The sequence below is a fragment of the Platalea leucorodia genome (assembly GCF_965183815.1).
Source record: "Platalea leucorodia genome assembly, chromosome: 23".
Taxonomy (NCBI): Eukaryota; Metazoa; Chordata; class Aves; order Pelecaniformes; family Threskiornithidae; genus Platalea; species Platalea leucorodia.
Window position 1 is genome coordinate 1850907 of NC_138845.1, and position 17228 is coordinate 1868134.

The following is a 17228-nucleotide window of genomic DNA, read 5'->3' on the forward strand; positions in this document are numbered from 1 at the left end:
CTCGTTGTGCACCTTTACTTGTAGTTACTCTTTCAGACAGAAGGAATAAAATAAAGCTCGTCCCGTTTTCCTTTCCTGTATCGTCCCCGAATTCTCATCTTGTGTAACACCGAAGCAAAGCGTTTACTTACTAATTGATACAAGTTTTCCCAAAAGTCCTGAGTCATAAGGCGAAATAAAGCCAGAAAAGCCCAGCTGAAAGTGTCAAAGCTTGTGTAACCGTAGTTGGGGTTCCGTCCTGCTTTCATGCACGTGTACCCCTCCGGACATTGACTGTGAAGAAGACGACAGCCATTTCAGGGCATCGCGGCAGGAAAAGGATGGAGCAAGATGACAACGTGCACGTTATCCACGCTTACGGAGATTTTCACGACCCTCGTAACAAATGGCATGCATTTTGCTTTCTGTGTCAAGTAAGAACAGCAGACAAGGAGACTGACAGACAGGATTCAGAAAAGCCCTGTTATCTTTGTCCTATGGAAACACGATGCGGCTCTCTAGGGCTTTTAACCCAGTGTGAGCCAAAAGGCCCAGCTTTTGCCGTAAGGGTCTTCAGAGCTGAAGGACTGGGTGAAAAACCCATTGGAGGCAGTAGCACATGGAAAGTTTCCATTTCTGAACCTCCATCCCCTACTTCTCTGATGATTCTTATGGCTGGATTCAGAGGGGAATAATGCCACTAGCAATCGCCGTTAGACATACCTGCCTCCTGAGACGACACGAGGAATGTCACCTTACGTTATATTAGTCAAACAGACAGTGACAATGGATTAATAACTAGATTAAGACACATGAAACCTTTTACACGTGAAATAACACCAGAACTAACAAAGGAAGCAATAGGAAATACTCCGAAGGTTTTGCCATCGTTAACCAACAGCAATGGTAATCAGAGTCTCTACTTTTAATAAAGCTCAACACTCACCCTGCATCTGAGCTGTTACCACAGAGCAAAGGATCAGGGGCGCCAGGAATTATGTAAAAATTTGCTGAAGAAGATGAAAAAGAAAAGATTACACGCACACACATATGGAGTTAGAGGATTTAACATACTATAGCACCATAAAAACCTTCACTGAAGAGCCCTCTAGATCCCCTACTGATAAATTTATCAGTAAACTAACTCAGCTTTAAATAACATTAGCCCCACTAACTGTGCCCGAGTTTAAACACCTTTCTGGAAGTCAGTATAGCACGTTGAATAAAGACGTAAAACTAGCTGACGGCACAGTAGAGAAGTTCCAAGTGAGAAGGGAGGAAGAAACCAAGTTACAAAACTTGGAGGCTGGTTCCTTGATCATCTGCGGCATCGTTTCCAGCTCTGAAATCCTGCCAGCGTGGAAGGATGCTGCAAAGCAGAAACAGGTACCAACTTCACGTGCATCCTCTGAAGAGCTTGGGAAAACTAAGTGAAGGACCTGACGTTCAGCCCAGGGATTTAAATGGGCAGAGTTACTTCCCGTGTGCCATATTTAAACAGTTTTTAATTGGAAACAAAACAGAAAAAAATGCATTTTTGACAAAATAGTTAGCTAGAAGAGCACAGCCAAGACCCAACTAGGAACACCTTAACAAGGCCAGGTTTCTAAAAACTGAAAAGTATCTGAGCCAGGGGTTTTTACTGTGCAAAGCCGGACACGCCACGTTATAAGGCACGTCAGAAATCCTGGTCAGCAGCATTAAGCCAAATAAGAAGGTTTCAGGGAGTATCACTGCAGAAATACCTACACATATTGTTGGTGTATTCCTCCCAGTCAAAGCCCCTAGAGCCGTTATCCAGGAAAGTCTCATTCACATTAATCGGCCATATCACACACTTGTTCCTTAAATTGCCCATAAACAGCTGCAACCCGATCAGAGCAAAGACACTGAGACAAAACACTGTCAAGATCATTACATCTGACAGCTTCTTCACAGACTGAATTAGGGCACCCACAATGGTCTTCAAGCCTGCAGAGAAGAAAACAAGACTAGAAATCACTCCGGTAGAATGAAAAGACATTGCAAATTCAAATACATACAGTACCTCGCAACCACTACACGGTGGCAAAAGCCTGTTGCTATAAACCGGCCAGGTTCCCGGGAAGCACCGCTCGCATTCAGGCTTTGCCACACGGTACAATAAAGGTGACGAATGAAGCAAGCTCTCCGGTTTCGATGGTGAACTAGCAATAGTTGGAACAAACCAAAACACCGGCGTTCATCCCTGAGAATATCCGAGCCTTGCAGCAGAGGATGCAAAGCGTACTCAGGAGTCGGTGCCATGAAAGCGGGGTTTGTCGAAACAGAGATGTTAAATTAAGCTACACTGCTACAAACCTCTCCACGGACACATTTAGTTGTGTTTAAGCCTGGCTTATTGGCACAAGCTACAACAACTTACAAAGATCAAATACCTTTCGAACTGTCTACATCTTAAGTTTCTACTGCTTAACTAAACTGTTCCAGCACTTCCCCTTTCCTTGCGGGAGCTGCATCTTCCATTTAATGATCACGGGTTTTGTTACGGGTAGGGCAGGATTTCACCCACAGTGCTGGCTCTTCGGGTTTTACCAAGGCCACCAGGATCATTAATAGGCAAGGCTCGATAATAAAAGCAAGCTCAGGCACAGGCCAAGAATCCTGCCGGTTTTCCAAACCAGTCTGGTCTGTAAGAGGAACCATCCAGGACCCGGGGAAGGTGCAGCACCAATGCTTTCAGGAGATGGATCTAAACAAGCAAGAACTTGGGATGCAGGAACCATACTGGGGCCCTCTAATGAGCCCTTCTGATGTTAAGTAGGATGATCTTGCATTTATAAATGAGGAGTGAAGGAGGCTGAAGGGAGGAAGGAGGAGGGGAAAAACCATCACAGATCCAGCTGAAGTCGGGGCTGGTCAGATCCGAGTCTCTGGCTGAGGCCACGTAAGCTTTCTATAATAAACCTGTGACAAGAAACCTTTCTATACCAGCAGAGGTTTGATCCATATCAGGGACATAAAGATTCAAAAATACATGGATAAAAAGGAATTCTTATGGAGGAATAATTTTTTAAAATGTCTTGTACTTCAGTCTTCAAAACTTTTCATCAAAGCCAAAGCCCTACTCCAAGACAAAGCAGGTTTTGCTGTTAGTTCTGGCAGACACAGCACCGTTGCAACGCTCGCTTGCATGCTCATCCCCACCGCTCAAATATGCACCGCTCTGCACATGCAGCCGTTTGCACCAGCGCCTGCGGTCCTGGTTTGTACGTTGCTCTCTCATAGGCAGCCAGGGAGAACGGGGTTTGAACCAAGAAGATAAACGGGCAGCAAGAGCGTTCCCAGTGCCGCCGCCGGGCAAAGGCAGCTGCCACAACCGCAGCTGAAGCAACGGCCTCCACGTGCTGCGGATCCGGATTGCCCCGGCTCCTCTTCAATGCAGGTGTGTCACAGGCTGGCAACGCACGGAGACTGATGGCATTAGCAACTTAAAATACCGATGACTCAAGTGCCAATAAAAAGATTTAGACCACCGCAGAGTTTAATATGGTCTATCAAGCCATAAGATGAAAGCGATATTTTGATATTTTAGCTTATGGATGCCACAGTCTGTTCCTGTCACACAAATCTATACAGACCCTCTACCTGCATGGAATTTTATCCAGTGGCACGTAATATTCCGGTAATATTTCCCATTTTTATCTTGTCTAAAAAACACACTGAGGACAATTCCAATTATTGATAGAAGATGTAGTTAGCACTCGTCATAAGAGCAAGATAATTTTCTCATCAGCTCACCGCAGTGTTAAAATTTCCACTCCATTACACGTGCTGAAGTAGAAGGGGAACCCCTTTCTATTTTAATATTAAGCGTATTCTAAAAACTCACTTCTGCCCTGAGACATGATGGCACTAAAACCCATAAGGAGCACTCAATGCCTTAGTTCATATTAAATAACCCAAAAGGCTCGCCGCACAAACGCTTTGCGTTCCTCCCACCGTTAGTCACGAAACGGAGAGGGGAGCGAGGGCTGCGCTTTCCTACGTGCTGCGGAGCCGCGGCTGGGCAATCCTGCCCCAGAGCCTGACCGGCACCAATAACCACAGCTGTGCCCCTTACAGCGCCAGCCGCGGCTGCGTTCGGTGTGCCAGCACCCCAACAGGAGCCCCCCGGCTGCGTGCGGCAAATCACCCCTTCAATAAAAGTGTGCAGCAACTCATCCCCGTAGTAAAAAGTATGGCTGCACTGAATTTAGAGGGGCTCAGATCCCCCCCTTGCTGTCGTTTGAAATAAAAGGAAAACTCCATTAATGTTCAGTAGTACGGAGAGAATGATACAAAACTGAACTGCTCTGCTCCTTTCCGTAGGAAGGCAAGGCATGCTGTCACACATTGCGTAACCAGCTCATTAAAGTCGCATCATCTTCACTTTGCTACGATTATGAAAGCAAAACACATACGAAACTTATTTGAACATCGATGCTTTTCTTTGAGCAAGCCAGTGAATACCTGCAGCAGGCCGACAGAATCGCAACTGCGCTTCAGATCCGCCCGGTGCACTGCTAACAGCGACTACCAAACATCTTTTGCTCTTTGTATGTGCACTGCCAAACATTAAGGAAGGCTACGTAAGAACGTTCTTCTAGCATACTCCCATTCGGTGCAAGGAAAGCAGGTGCCACTTAAGGACGTCATGCACAACAGCCACGTACATCTGATGGGTTTAGCAGTCTGGAATGGGGACAAAAGTGATGGGCCCCTACAATTCCACAGTCTCTTTTCTGGCAAACGTATGTGCAAGTGTAGCCTGAGAAAGCAAAAGAACCATTAGCAGCTAATGCATTAGGAAACAAAGGACAAAGAAATAGAAGAGCAGAACTCATCAAGTGATTATTTAAGGTGCCTACCCTGAGACAGGTCAAGCACCTGAAAACTGGAAGACTACAGGTGCTTCAGTGCCTATGAGAACTGAGTCTGGAGCTTGAGCTGAAAGTTAGGGACACTTTGGAGAAACCACCTGCACGAGACTTTTCTATACAAGAATTCAGGATCAGAATCACGTTCTCAGTCCATAACGCCTCCGTGGTCTCCTACAAGAAAGGAAGGGCCATCGCTTACCCTCTGACACCCCGACTGAGTGAGAAGCAGCTTTGTAAGTGACGGTCCTGCGAAGTCCAGCTCTGGGGGTGGCACGTGAAGCTGGCAGGGCTATGAAAGAGGACTTCTGGCTCACTGAAAGCGCAGTCAGTACTTTGGGCCACACGCTATTGCATTAATAGGCTGACAAGCGGTTCCGCCACAACATACGAATGCAAAAGCTGGTGGTGCCAATGCTCCGTTTAGCTTAGTCTATCTCAAAATGGCAGCATCAACCCTTCCTGAAGACGGGGACACAAGCTTATTGGCATTACAAGGCAACCTGCCCCAAATCCCATCTGACTCCAAGTAACTGCAGTAGCCTCGCGCAGAAAGGTCTGAAGCTTGGTTGAGTTTTGCTCACTTGCTTTACAAACTTATTCCTAAAGCGACTCTAGAAACACTGACGATGACGGGATGTCTCGCTGAGCAAGAGACTGTTCAGCCTGAGGAGGAAGGCAGCGGCCGATCCTTTATTCATCTGGAACCAAACTTTAGGCCTGGCTTTCATTTCAGAGATCGGATAGCCGCAGGGGTGCACAGGGATAAAGAAGTACGGAACAGCAGACTGTGCATCCCATAATTTGATGGCCCAGAAGCCTTAATTTCAAGCTACTCTGTTTATACAGACTGCAAAGCCCATCAAAAATATCCCAGTGCCGTTTCTGAGAAATAAGCGATGCAGGACGGGAGGGGGGATACGGGAAAGAGATACACGCAAGACCAGCCTTTAATGCTTAATGGTTCTCACCTGGAATAACAGAGATAGTTTTCAAAGCTCGGAGAACTCTGAAAGTTCTCAATGCTGAGACATTCCCAAGGTCCACAAACTCTGTGACATATCTGCAATGAGGGAGGTCACACACAAAAAACACAATGACAATACACACACCAAAATAAAACAACAACTACAGACAAAGCAATACATCACTCACAGGGGCCTGTACCCAACAGCTAACACCAACCGGAGGCCGCCTTACCTGGAATTACAGAAATAGTTTTCAAAGCTCTCAGAACCCTGAAAGTGCGCAGAGCTGAAACATTGCCTAGGTTTACAAACTCTGTTATATACCTGCAGAATTAAACCAGAGTTAATGGCACCGTTGGGGTCACCTTCCTTTTCACATAGTTGTCTGTTTGTAGGAAACAGTGTGTAATTTAAAATGCTTTCGAACCGGCATTTAAAAGAGAGAGAGAGACAGAACATTTCAGAGCCAAAGCACAGTTTAAGTCTCTCCACGCTGCAACCAGCCTGTCCAGGCGCATGGCGAGATACTTGTGTTCTCGCCTATACAGGACTTGAAAATTTAACGCTATCTCTACAAAAGGAGGTAATCGTAAAACTGTCGAATGTGCGAGGAGACTTGGTGACATCGTCTCAGTTCAGTGGTTTCAGGAATATTCGCTTCACTTCATGTTTTTAATAAAGCATGATCATCTTTTGCTTTGATTAGCATCCTTCATTGTAATCCTTTAGCTTTACCGCCTGCTCGTGAGCCACAGGTAGGCATGGTTAACCCCATTTTACAAGGGGATACACCTGAGATACGCAGAGGAGAAGAGGCTTAGTGCAAGGTTAAGAGAGTTGCATTTTACCACAACTTAGAACAGAATATTTCCTCTGTGCTGCCTGGGGAGAATCGTGGTATGAAAAAGCAAAGAAACGCACAATATTCCAGATCCTTTCTGGTGCAGAAAGGTCTCAAGCGCTTCATAAAAGCTAGGCTCTCTTAGTGGGATTTAAATAACGCAGGGGCTTGCTCCAGCCCGACACAAAAAAGGATTGTATTTGAAGTCTACAGGCAACCTCGCTGGAAAAGAGGAGGTTACAAAGTTGGATCAGCTGGAGATTTAGCCCATTTATTTAAGACCGATGCCCTGGGCCTGTGAAAGCTGGCGCGCTGTTCCTTGTTCGTGCATCGAGAAGCCAAGGAAATAACCAATTCACCGGTGGGATTCGGTCTGCGCGCGCGGAACGGGGAGCCTCGCCCGCCCAGGCGCGTTTACACCGTGCGCGGCAGACCCCCGCCTGTTCCGAAGCAAAACTGAAGTGTCGGGAGCGACTGGCTATTTGCCTTTTGCGTACAACGTCCAACCCTTTGCGTATCATTTAAATACGCGACGAAAAGGCAAGTAGAAAAAGAGCAAAACCTCAGGAAAATCAACAACCCTGGGTGCAGAATCCAGCCAAAAAAAGGCATTTTATGATTAAAGCGTTTTACTACAATTAAATTCAAGTGCTCTGAACCCTTGAAAACTAGGCTCCTGATCCTACGTGATCCCTCAGTTTTCATCGGCCGTTGCTGACTACGGGAGCCCCAACGTGCGCACGTGCGGTATTCCAAAAACAAATGTAAAAGGGGAAAAAAAAAAAAAAAAAAATCTCTTCCACCGACGACTCAGACTACCAGTGACATACACCCGGTTTTCGTCAGCGGTACTAAGCCTAAGCAACGATCAACGCGGGCCAATAAGGAAAAAACCAGAAATCTAGCGTGCGTCTCCTGGTTCAGCTGCGAATTCAGACATCCCCATGAATCCTCATTATCAGACCAATGTAAGCTGATCTGGCACAAGAGAAAAGAATGAGGAAGGAAAATAAAGCGTCGCCTTTTCTGACACTGCCCCCTCATCGGACACGGGTTAATACCCGTTCAACCGCAAGTCGCAGCCCGGGAAATGGGAACATGCAAGCCCAAGGAGGGAAGGAGCGGTAGAGACTAGACTTTAAAGGTGTTCGGCTCCTAGTCCTGTGCTTAACAGAACAAGCTGCCACTCTGGCATGTCAGCAATCTAAAATGCTAGGCACTATTATAAAGTCTTATATTAATAAAGGCAGTTTTCAGAAAACCCTGGCTTTTGCAGCAGCAACTCCACTAACTCCATGGCGTTGCGTTTTACATCTGTGACTCCATGTCAGGCTAAAGCTTTCTGTTGAAAAATCAAGAATCTTTTGGGGATTCACTTAAGTTTTCCTTCGTTTATTTTTCCCTTACACGCCCACCCTCTTCCTAAGGTCTCATCCCCTCCCGCATGCCACAAATACCTGAAATGATCTGAAAACACAACTTACGCCATCATGATCACACTGAAATCTAGCCAGTTCCACGGATCACGGAGGAAAGTAAAGCCATCTATACAGAAACCTCTTGCGATAATTTTCACAAGTGATTCAAACGTATAAATACCAGTGAATGTATACCTGTTATGAGGAAGAAAGAGAGCCGCGCTGAGAAGTTTGCAGAAATGTCATTGTAGTCATGAAAAAAGATTAATTACAAACACTTTTGTCTAAACAATGTGGATACAAAAGACGACTTGTATTCATGCTAACTTAAACGTGAGTAGGACAGATTTCTCAATAGAAGAGAAACAACATTCTGCGAGATTCTTAAAAACACAAGAAGCATTACTTACTCCACATTCTTCGACCATTCGGGTGGGTTACTAAAAGTCATGAATACACAGTTGGTCAAAATAGTGCACATAATGATCATGCTAAATACTGTAGAACAAGGTCAAGGATCAAAGGGACACCAGCATGGCTCTGCACATCAGCTCCCAGCTCCCTGCTCTACTGCCATAAAATTCAACAGCAATTTCCAGTCTCTTCTCTGTGGACTACAACTACGAGCCAGGTGCTTCCAGCAGTCATGGGAAATAAGCCCAGGGGCGACTGTACATAAACAGTACTTTTATGGCACCATTCAATTTATTTTGTATTTTCTGGTATGTCTCAGCAATTCAAAAATCACATGTCTTAATGAAAATGTCTCCCCAAATAATCCCATCTATTCCGTAACATCAAAATATATCGTCTGCTAATATATCCAATGGGAAAGCGGCGTTGCAATCCACGGACACCTAGGATTTAGCTTGGAGAAAATGTTACAAATCTTTCCAAACATCTCTGCTCCCTCTGCGTGCTGAGGACCTCGTGTCTCGCGTTTGCAGGGGAAGGTGCTGGACTGATGCGAGCAGCGTTGCAGGGACAGCACCATTTCAGAATTAGAAGGCTGAGCGGGTTTTAACTACTGAATTATTAGCAGAATGGTGAAATCCAGGGCCAGATCCAAAGCTGTTTGCCTTCCAAAACTGTTCAAGCAGACTCGAATGGATCTTAGATCACGGCCCAAGATCCAGTGCCAGCACCTCGGTCTCATCCTGACAGATCTGCACCCCTCAGCTGCGCCCCAGCACATCCAGAGGGGAGTGAGAAATAACGCGCGAGCCAAAGAAAATGTTCCCAGCCTCAGACCCCAAGTCGACTCTGAAAAGATGGAAAAGCTTTTTCTTCATATGAGAGGCAGGGCGTAAGGATATAGAAGCCTCTAAACCAACAAATGAACGTGTTTCCGTTTTAGAGTCGCTTTCTCAAAATAAATAAATAAACAGGGCAAAGCTGCGCATCCAATACACTACTTTTTTTTTTTTCTCTCCTAATCACACATGCAGCTGATGTTTCCGAAGCTATCAGAGCTGTCTGAAGCCCTGCAGTGGAACATTTTGGAACAGCCTCGCCAGTAGAAAGAAGTTTGAGAGATGCCAAAAGAGCAAGAAATTAGTCAGCGTCTAATTGCATATAAGGTATCTTTGGCTCCTTCTCCAGATACTAATTCTGTTTAACCATTTTAGCAGCTAGTTAAAGCTCAACCCCTCTTCACGTGAAGCATAACCTTAAATCATCTCTGTTCCAAAACTGATCCGTGTCTGTGCACTGATGAAGAATGGACACCGAGAGGTACAGTTTAGCCGGGCAAACAACCGAAAAGTTTACTTGATTGGATATGTCCACAGGACCTGGCTTTTTCATTCAAAAAAAGCACGTTTTTGAGTACGCTCTGAGGCCAATCCAACTTCACCAGCTGCAGAACCGTAATTCATAGACACTATTTGAACTGAGCAATAAGACAATAGGTAAGAGACTTTTCAGTGAATATACACAGGCAAAAATAACTCAGTAATAAAAAGGATATGAATGTATCAAAATTTTAATAGCTATTCTTCTAAACAGATTAAAAGGACTTAAAATGTACAAGGCAGGTGTGGCACTAAATCGGAAGAGTGTTTTCCCTCTGTTTAGTACTACAAAGGTCTGTAGAGAAACAAAGAAAGAAAGAGAAAAGAGAGAGAGAGTGTTAATGCATGAAAATCAAAGCATGAATTGTACAAAAAAAGACGAACAACGTCCATGGTAAAAACCAGCATTTTCTGCTTTTTTAAAGAATAATCTCCTTTCTGAAGTTCCCATTAGGGTAAAACATACCTACCAGCACATCATGAATAATTCTACTCCAAGCCATCCATTTTACTAGACACCTCAGACAGAGCAGAAGCAACATCTCCCATCCAAGAGCGCGCATTTGCATCACGCAAGGGTGGAGGCTCTCTTATCCCTATCTGATCGATAAGAACCGAGGCCCAACGCAACCAAGGACCACAAATTCAGGAGAGCAGAATCAGCAGCTGAACCCAGACTTCACGCCATCGCCCCGTGCACAAGACCATCTCTCTGGCACGGTGTCGGTGTAGCCTGTGCCTCCTTCCCAAACCTCGCTAACAGCTACCACACCGAATCGTCTTTTTACAAGACAGCACCTCACCTGCAAAGGAAGATGGACAGGTAAGCGGAAAGCAAATGTCAGGGTAGGGTCCCCCACCCCAGCAGACACAAGTCAGACACCCAGCGTCCCCACTCGCTGGCAATTCTGAGCACATTCCGCGTTGGTGCACCAACTCCAGGCACAGTCATGTGCTCCCATTGCCTTTAATTAGCGAGATGTAAGGTTCGCTACTTTATACAGAACCTGTGGAATGAATCATGTAAACGTGAGGCAGAATCGATCTCATCTCTCCATCACCAGCCTTAAAATACAGACCCACTATTTCATCTCCCCGCTAGCGAACATGCATATCAAAAAGCACCGGGAGAATCACACGCAGCCATCTGGAGAGGCAAAATTAGAACTGTGGTTGCTTAATACCAGCACACTCAATGCACCTACCGCTCAGCTTGAAGGGAAAAAAGCAATTTGTGTGCGCTGAAAAGCTAAAGCCCTTTCCCCGGCACCATTTTCCCATTTCCCATTCCCTCGGGGATGCCGCAGCGTCAGCGAGGCGGGATGAACCCCGACCGCTGCAGGGGACGGCAGCAGAGCCGGCCTCGCTGCAGGCTCGGTCCCCGGCACCAGCCCCCCGTTTGGCACAGCCCCGAGCCTCCCGGAGTCCAACACGAGGGAATCCACGAGGGCTTTCTGCCAACGCAGTCACTGTGCTTCCCCAGGAGACTCGCTCTTAGGAAATTTGTCATTTCCCTCCTAGTAAGTGAAACAACGGATTTTAGCTCATTTGGCTAAATTAGGCCATTGAGCGTAAATTATTTGAAAAGGAAATCAAAATCAGATTGTGGTTCAGCACTGAGTGAGAAAGATTAGTTAGCATAACCACTAATGCATCTCCCAACAAAAAGCACTTTAAAGACAACCCTGGACAGCTCTTAAATTGCAGCATCAAGAATTAATGAACAGATTACCCTGGCATGTAACGATATTCTAAAAGGCCATAAGTTTTTCAAAATTGCGGATTACAGAGTGGTCAAGGGACAGCCGATTTTAAGAACCAGCTCTCTCTCCTTCCCGCACACCACAAACTTTTCAAGACTCACAGACCATTCATTTTTAAACCTTCTCTCGCTGTCCCCTGCAGAGGCTTCGGAGCGGGATACCCGTCACACCGGGACGCTCGCAGGCTGCAGCTGTGCCCCTGGCACGACACGGAGCTCTCAACTCTACCACAGCTTTTAAGCAATGAAATCTCCGACGTGACTGTGCTGAACGTTACGTGGGCAGAAGGTGAGCTGGACAAAGAAATTCCCCCAAAAGCCAGGCAGTGGCTCTGTGAGGTGGCTCAGTTTCCCTATGCCTCCATTTCTACGTGGGAAAAATCACCGTGCGGGAGCTCTGTGGTTTGCTCAGGCACAGCTCAGCAAGGCAGAAGTAAAAGCGTTCTCCGCATGGGGACGCAGGTACGTGCACGCTGCTTCGCAGCTGCGAACCAGCCCCCAGACCTCAGAGCTCTGCTGGAAGAGCACGCCGGCTCCGGCGGGGGGAGAGGACGTGAATGCTCTGCATGGAGGGTCGGGCACTCTTTGCCTTGGCACGCTACAGCGATTACGCGGAAACATTCCTTTTCAATAGCTGTTTCGCAAGGATCGAGCCAGAAAATTTGGCGTTCCCTGTTGTAATATAAGCTGTTTCATCCAACGATCAGGGCAATTGCCTACCGAACATGAACTCCACATTCTGCCTGCCAGCTTAGTCCTTCATCGTTACACGACCTCACATGAGGCAGCTCCTTGTTTTCTCCTCCATGCTCTGCCCAGCTTTCTCTTTTCAGACCGTAATCCTTGCTGAAGTTACTCCTGTCTATGAAGCCCATCATAACCGGGCCTCGCCGTACCACCGGAACACAAACGAGGTGCCATACCTTCCAGCCGGCTCATCGATTCCGACGGTTCCCAGATCCGCTGCTCCAGTTCCCTTGTGTATCTTACAAAATCCTGGGCAAATCTCTGCTTGGCCTTGTCAATAGGTAGAAGAGCACAAAAGCCAAAAAGTGTTTGGCAATTTAAAACCTGATCTTAGTTTTTCTTTATGCTGCTGACATATTAAAACTCAATTTCAAAATGGCTGCATGCTCTTAAAATGTTTGCTGGTCCGGGTCCAAGAACATCCTTAAGCCCTTTTAAGATCTGCTGAGGCAAAGCTCAACACTCAGAGAAAGGCGATACCTGCAGAAAGGCGTTTGGCAGTCTTCTCCTAAGAGATGAAGTCTGGTTGGACTTTCAAACGTCTCAGTTTGTTGTCAGAGAGTTGTGAAAAAGGCTCTGTCCACTTCAGTTTTCTTCAAGCTGGCTGGGAATCTACGCTTTACGGAAACCTTAGAAATAGTTCTCATATAAAAAGTATTACGATCACAAAAGAGAAGTCTTCTCTAAATCAATTTGCAAAATAGTGCATTAAAGAAGCTATGCTGGAGAGCGTGACAGAACGGATCAAGTGATGGCACAAAGCATTCCAGCTATGTGAAGATTTAAAATGCTCTTGCTTCATGCAGGTTTTACATGAAGCATTTCTGTAATGGCTGAAAAGTGAGGAAGAGTGGGCAGAAGATTTAAGAAGAAAACAGCTTTGTGAACAGCCTAAGAACATATGGAACCATATTCCTACGGTGGTAGCTGATGCCTGCCTTACTCTCAATGCTAAGCAAGGGAGAGCGACGACTTTCCGATGACACCCTGAGCAAGTTACTTTAACACAGCTATTTTCAAAATTAATTTACAGGGAGCTCTGGCACCCTGCAGGCTGAAGAAGTATATACAGAATTAAACGTCAATGCAAAATACTCTTCAATACTGTTTTGGCTTATAGAGATGTACTTCCTAATACAGAAAACACATTATTTAATATTAATTCCCCCCCCCCAAGGGGACAGATGTATTCTTTCTTAGTAACCCATTCTTCACCACTGAAAAGCTTATGGGGAAAAAGTATCTGCCACATTTTGCTCTTGCTTTAATCTCTTGTTTCAAGCCCAACATAGAAAAAAACCCTGACATTTTTTGAAATGTATCAAATAAAACATTCCTGAAAGCTATGTTTTAAAAAACAAATATTGTTCAACATGCAACACTGAGAAACCGATCTGGATTTCACGACAGCCCAATCTGCCTATGTAAGGAAACTCATTCTGCCTCAGAAGCGGAAACGATTCTCCTTCCTTCCCCTCCTCGCCAGTGGGCTGCAGCTATTTAGGTGACTGCAGCAGATTCGCTCGCCTCCCGGTCCGTGCCACACTCGGCACGCCCCGAGCAGAGCAGGAAAGCTCTACGGGCTACGGCAACCCTTAGGACTGGACGCAAGCACCACCATTATCTGTCGTCTCATGAAAAGCCGTACAGCAGCAAATGGCTCGGTTACACTTCGCCTTCCATCAACACCCAGAAAGGACCGGAGAAGACGCCCGACAGGGATGGCACTCTCCTGTCTTCGTTCTACCATGACAGCAGGGAGGGCACGCTTACTGTTCCTGCTCCTTTTAAGCCTACTGGAGAGATGGAGTGGAAGAAAAAATAACATCAAACATGCAAGACCCGGAAAGGGGAGAGCTTTTGGAAATAAGGATAAAAGGCTGATTTTTGAGATAGTTTTGATTCTTCCCTCTGTTTCAGTGACTTCACTGAGATTCAAACCTCATTAACGGTCTCGTGACCTTGCAGGGCCATTACCTGCCCCTGCAGAAGTCAGCGGCGAAGGCTCCTTGAAGCACAGGCTGGAGCCAGACGTGCCTCCCGCGGGCTGCTCTCGCACATCCCTCTCGCCTTCCCAGGTCCACGCCGTCAAGGTGACGCTCTGGACCGGAGGGCCCATTTCCAAACTGTGCAGCTGACTTGACGAAGTTGCGAGTCACTCCATTGGCACATGGGCACTAGAAAGATCCTCAGGTGCTCATCTGCGAGCTATAGGCGACCCCAGGCAATCCCACTCCAGCCTCAGATGTTCACGGACGTACAGACAGTCCTCTACAACCGCAGGGTTGATTTTTCCATGGAAATCAATCCACCTAAGCTTATATATGGTCTCAATTCCCACAATATTCAGGGACCTGCTACTGCCTCGTAAATGGAGCCATTGCAGGAGCACCAGCACCTTCACCTCGCTCTGTAGCAAGCATGAGACTCATCCTGAGTGAAATGGAAGTTCCTTGAGGAAGACGACCACGACCTGGCAAAAGTCACGTTCAATGGGAAAGAACGGGGCGAGGCGCTGTTTAGCAGGAGGATAGCCTAGGCCATAAATGGAAGAGAAGGAAAGAGCGGTCTAAAAGATGGAAAAACATTTAAAAAAAAAAATACCACTAAGGTTGCGGAAGTGAAAGAGGATGATGGTCCTTGCCTCTTGCTTACGCAAACACTGAAGGAAGACCAGACTACGAGGCAATCAGCTGCTTTGCTTTCATCGCCAGGGATGCTCACATCTTTCCCGAATTTTGTTTGCACCTGTAAACAAGGAAGTTCACGTACCTGCCTTTCGGGGTTTTTCAATTGAAATGTTTCAGGTTTCCACAAAAAATATCATGGGCAAGTACTGCTTCTACCACGTGCTTCAGGCCAGGAACTGGAAGGTGATTACTACTTGCAAAACAAAGAATCATGAAAAAAATTCTCTCTGGAACTGACATAAAGACAAAAAGGAGCGAAATTAGCTCCAAAATCTGCTACCTGTGAGCAAAGGGACTTTCCCGATTCTCCTAAGAGCCGTTACTCCCATTTTGCAAGATGAAACTGAGCAGAGAAAAGAGAAGTAGCTCGGACAAAACCATCGCTTGCAGGGCTGGGCTCCAGACCCAGGAGTTTTGACCCCCTGTACCATGGTTCTGTTTCTAGGTCACGCTGTTTCTCCTTTAAATATCAGTTAACAGGCCACCGGGAAGTTCAGCTTCTCAGTTAAAATGCAGTTTCAGTTTCCTTAGATAAACCAAGATCACTGTGTCCTACTGCAAGGAAGAGCAACCAGCTGATTTGTTCCTATGCATGCTGTACGTCTAGCTTTAAAAGAAAAGACCTATGATGCAAAGCCTTCTGGCAAATGCTGGAGAGGGGGGAAAAAAAAAAATATCTTGGAAAACTTCCCATGATTCAAGCAGATTCGCAATTCCTGATGATTCAGAGAAGGGCCTTTTTTAATGGCCTTAAAAAAATTCTTTGTGGGAAGCCACTGACTATTTGAAGCAGCAAAGAAGTAGCACACCCCGAAGCTATCGCCATACTGACGGGGACGCAACAGAAACAGAGCCAGTAAAACGTTAATCCGGTGTTTAGGGGGAGAGCAAGGCTCTTCTCACAGAACAGCAAGGACGGGGTTGGCAGGGCTGTGCGAGTTTGTCTCCCGTCTCCAGAACCTTCCCCTCCATCTGCAGCTGCTCCAGCTCCGCGGAGAGCTCGCCTCTCCGCAGGGCAGGCACGCCGAGCGAGCTGAAACTCTGCAGCGGCTACGCGCAGAAACGTACGGCTCTCTCCTGGAGACACGACAGATGCCTTCAAAGTTGGGAATGTGCCTTATTTTTCTCTAAAAATGAAAGATTTATTAATAGCATTGTGTTGGGAGGCAAATAGGGAGACTGATCAAGCGTGCAGGCCAGCGGGGTTCCCCTCTGCCTCCTACTGCTGGGGGAACATTGAGGCACCCAAGAAGCCTTTCCCAGCGCTGCAGGACAAGGCAGTGCCCGCTGCCCTTCTGGCACCGCTCTCCTGTTTCAGCTAGAAAGAACGTGGCCCAGTCCTCCCACGTGCGCTGGCCGTTCAGCTACACGGGCACGGAGAGGGCACGCAGCACTCCTGCTCGGGTTTGCAGCGCCGTTCCGTGACGCCTCCTTCGGCTGGGTGCAAGCGGCCACACGCCGCCCAAGAGATCCTGGCAACGGCTCTTCAGCTGCCCGCACCAAACCCAGGCGACACCAGGTTTGTCTAATAAAGAGAAAATATTTGTTTAATAAAGAGAAAATATTCCCGAGGGATAACGTTTCCGTAAGTACAACATCCACCTGGACACCAGTCTGCCTGGTGTTCAACACATACACAAATCACTGGACTTCGAAGCCCTGTTCGGAGTTGGGACCTGTACTCCTAGCACCACCGAGACAACAAACGAGCACCAAATTCACTAGTGTAAATGCAGAAAAGAATGATCAGTTGTACCCAACGTTAGCAGCAAATCCAGCTGGTTTCATGAGAATAACGCCCTGCCAGTCACAGAATCACTTCTGAGGGTGGCAAGAGATGCCTGCCCCAACCCAAAGCCATGAAGCCTTTCGTTACCCGGGACAACTTGCTGATTTTACACGACAGCCATTCCACCCAAGCTCTGAACGGTCCCATCACAACTGCTGTCACGTATACGGTCAAACCGCCAGCTTCTCCAGTGGCACAGCTGAGCCTGAGTTATAGATGGTAATTATCTCAGCTTCTTCAAATTAAATGTCTATCAAAGTAAGCAATGAAATTACACAGTAGAAAGGAACCCCAGTTTTAAGTCATCTAGCCTTCTAAGAAAATCAGTGACCATGCTCTTCCT

At 46.6% G+C, this 17228-nt stretch overlaps 1 protein-coding gene across 3 annotated transcripts in view; it reads right to left on the reverse strand.

The window, feature by feature from the left end:
* SCN8A (sodium voltage-gated channel alpha subunit 8) overlaps positions 1-17228 on the reverse strand; it is a 59963-nt gene that overhangs the window by 30116 nt on the left and 12619 nt on the right. The window contains exons 3-9 of one of the 3 annotated variants that reach the window (XM_082332441.1): positions 10072-10192; positions 8515-8602; positions 8171-8299; positions 5849-5940; positions 1729-1950; positions 926-989; positions 132-273 (exon numbers count right to left, since the gene is read on the reverse strand). The exons of 1 other annotated variant lie outside the window; for it this stretch is intronic. In XM_082332441.1, the coding sequence (XP_082188567.1) occupies positions 132-273; positions 926-989; positions 1729-1950; positions 5849-5940; positions 8171-8299; positions 8515-8602; positions 10072-10192 (858 nt within the window). The remainder of the gene's footprint in view (positions 1-131; positions 274-925; positions 990-1728; positions 1951-5848; positions 5941-8170; positions 8300-8514; positions 8603-10071; positions 10193-17228) is intronic. One more of the 3 variants, XM_082332443.1, reaches the window with a different exon arrangement.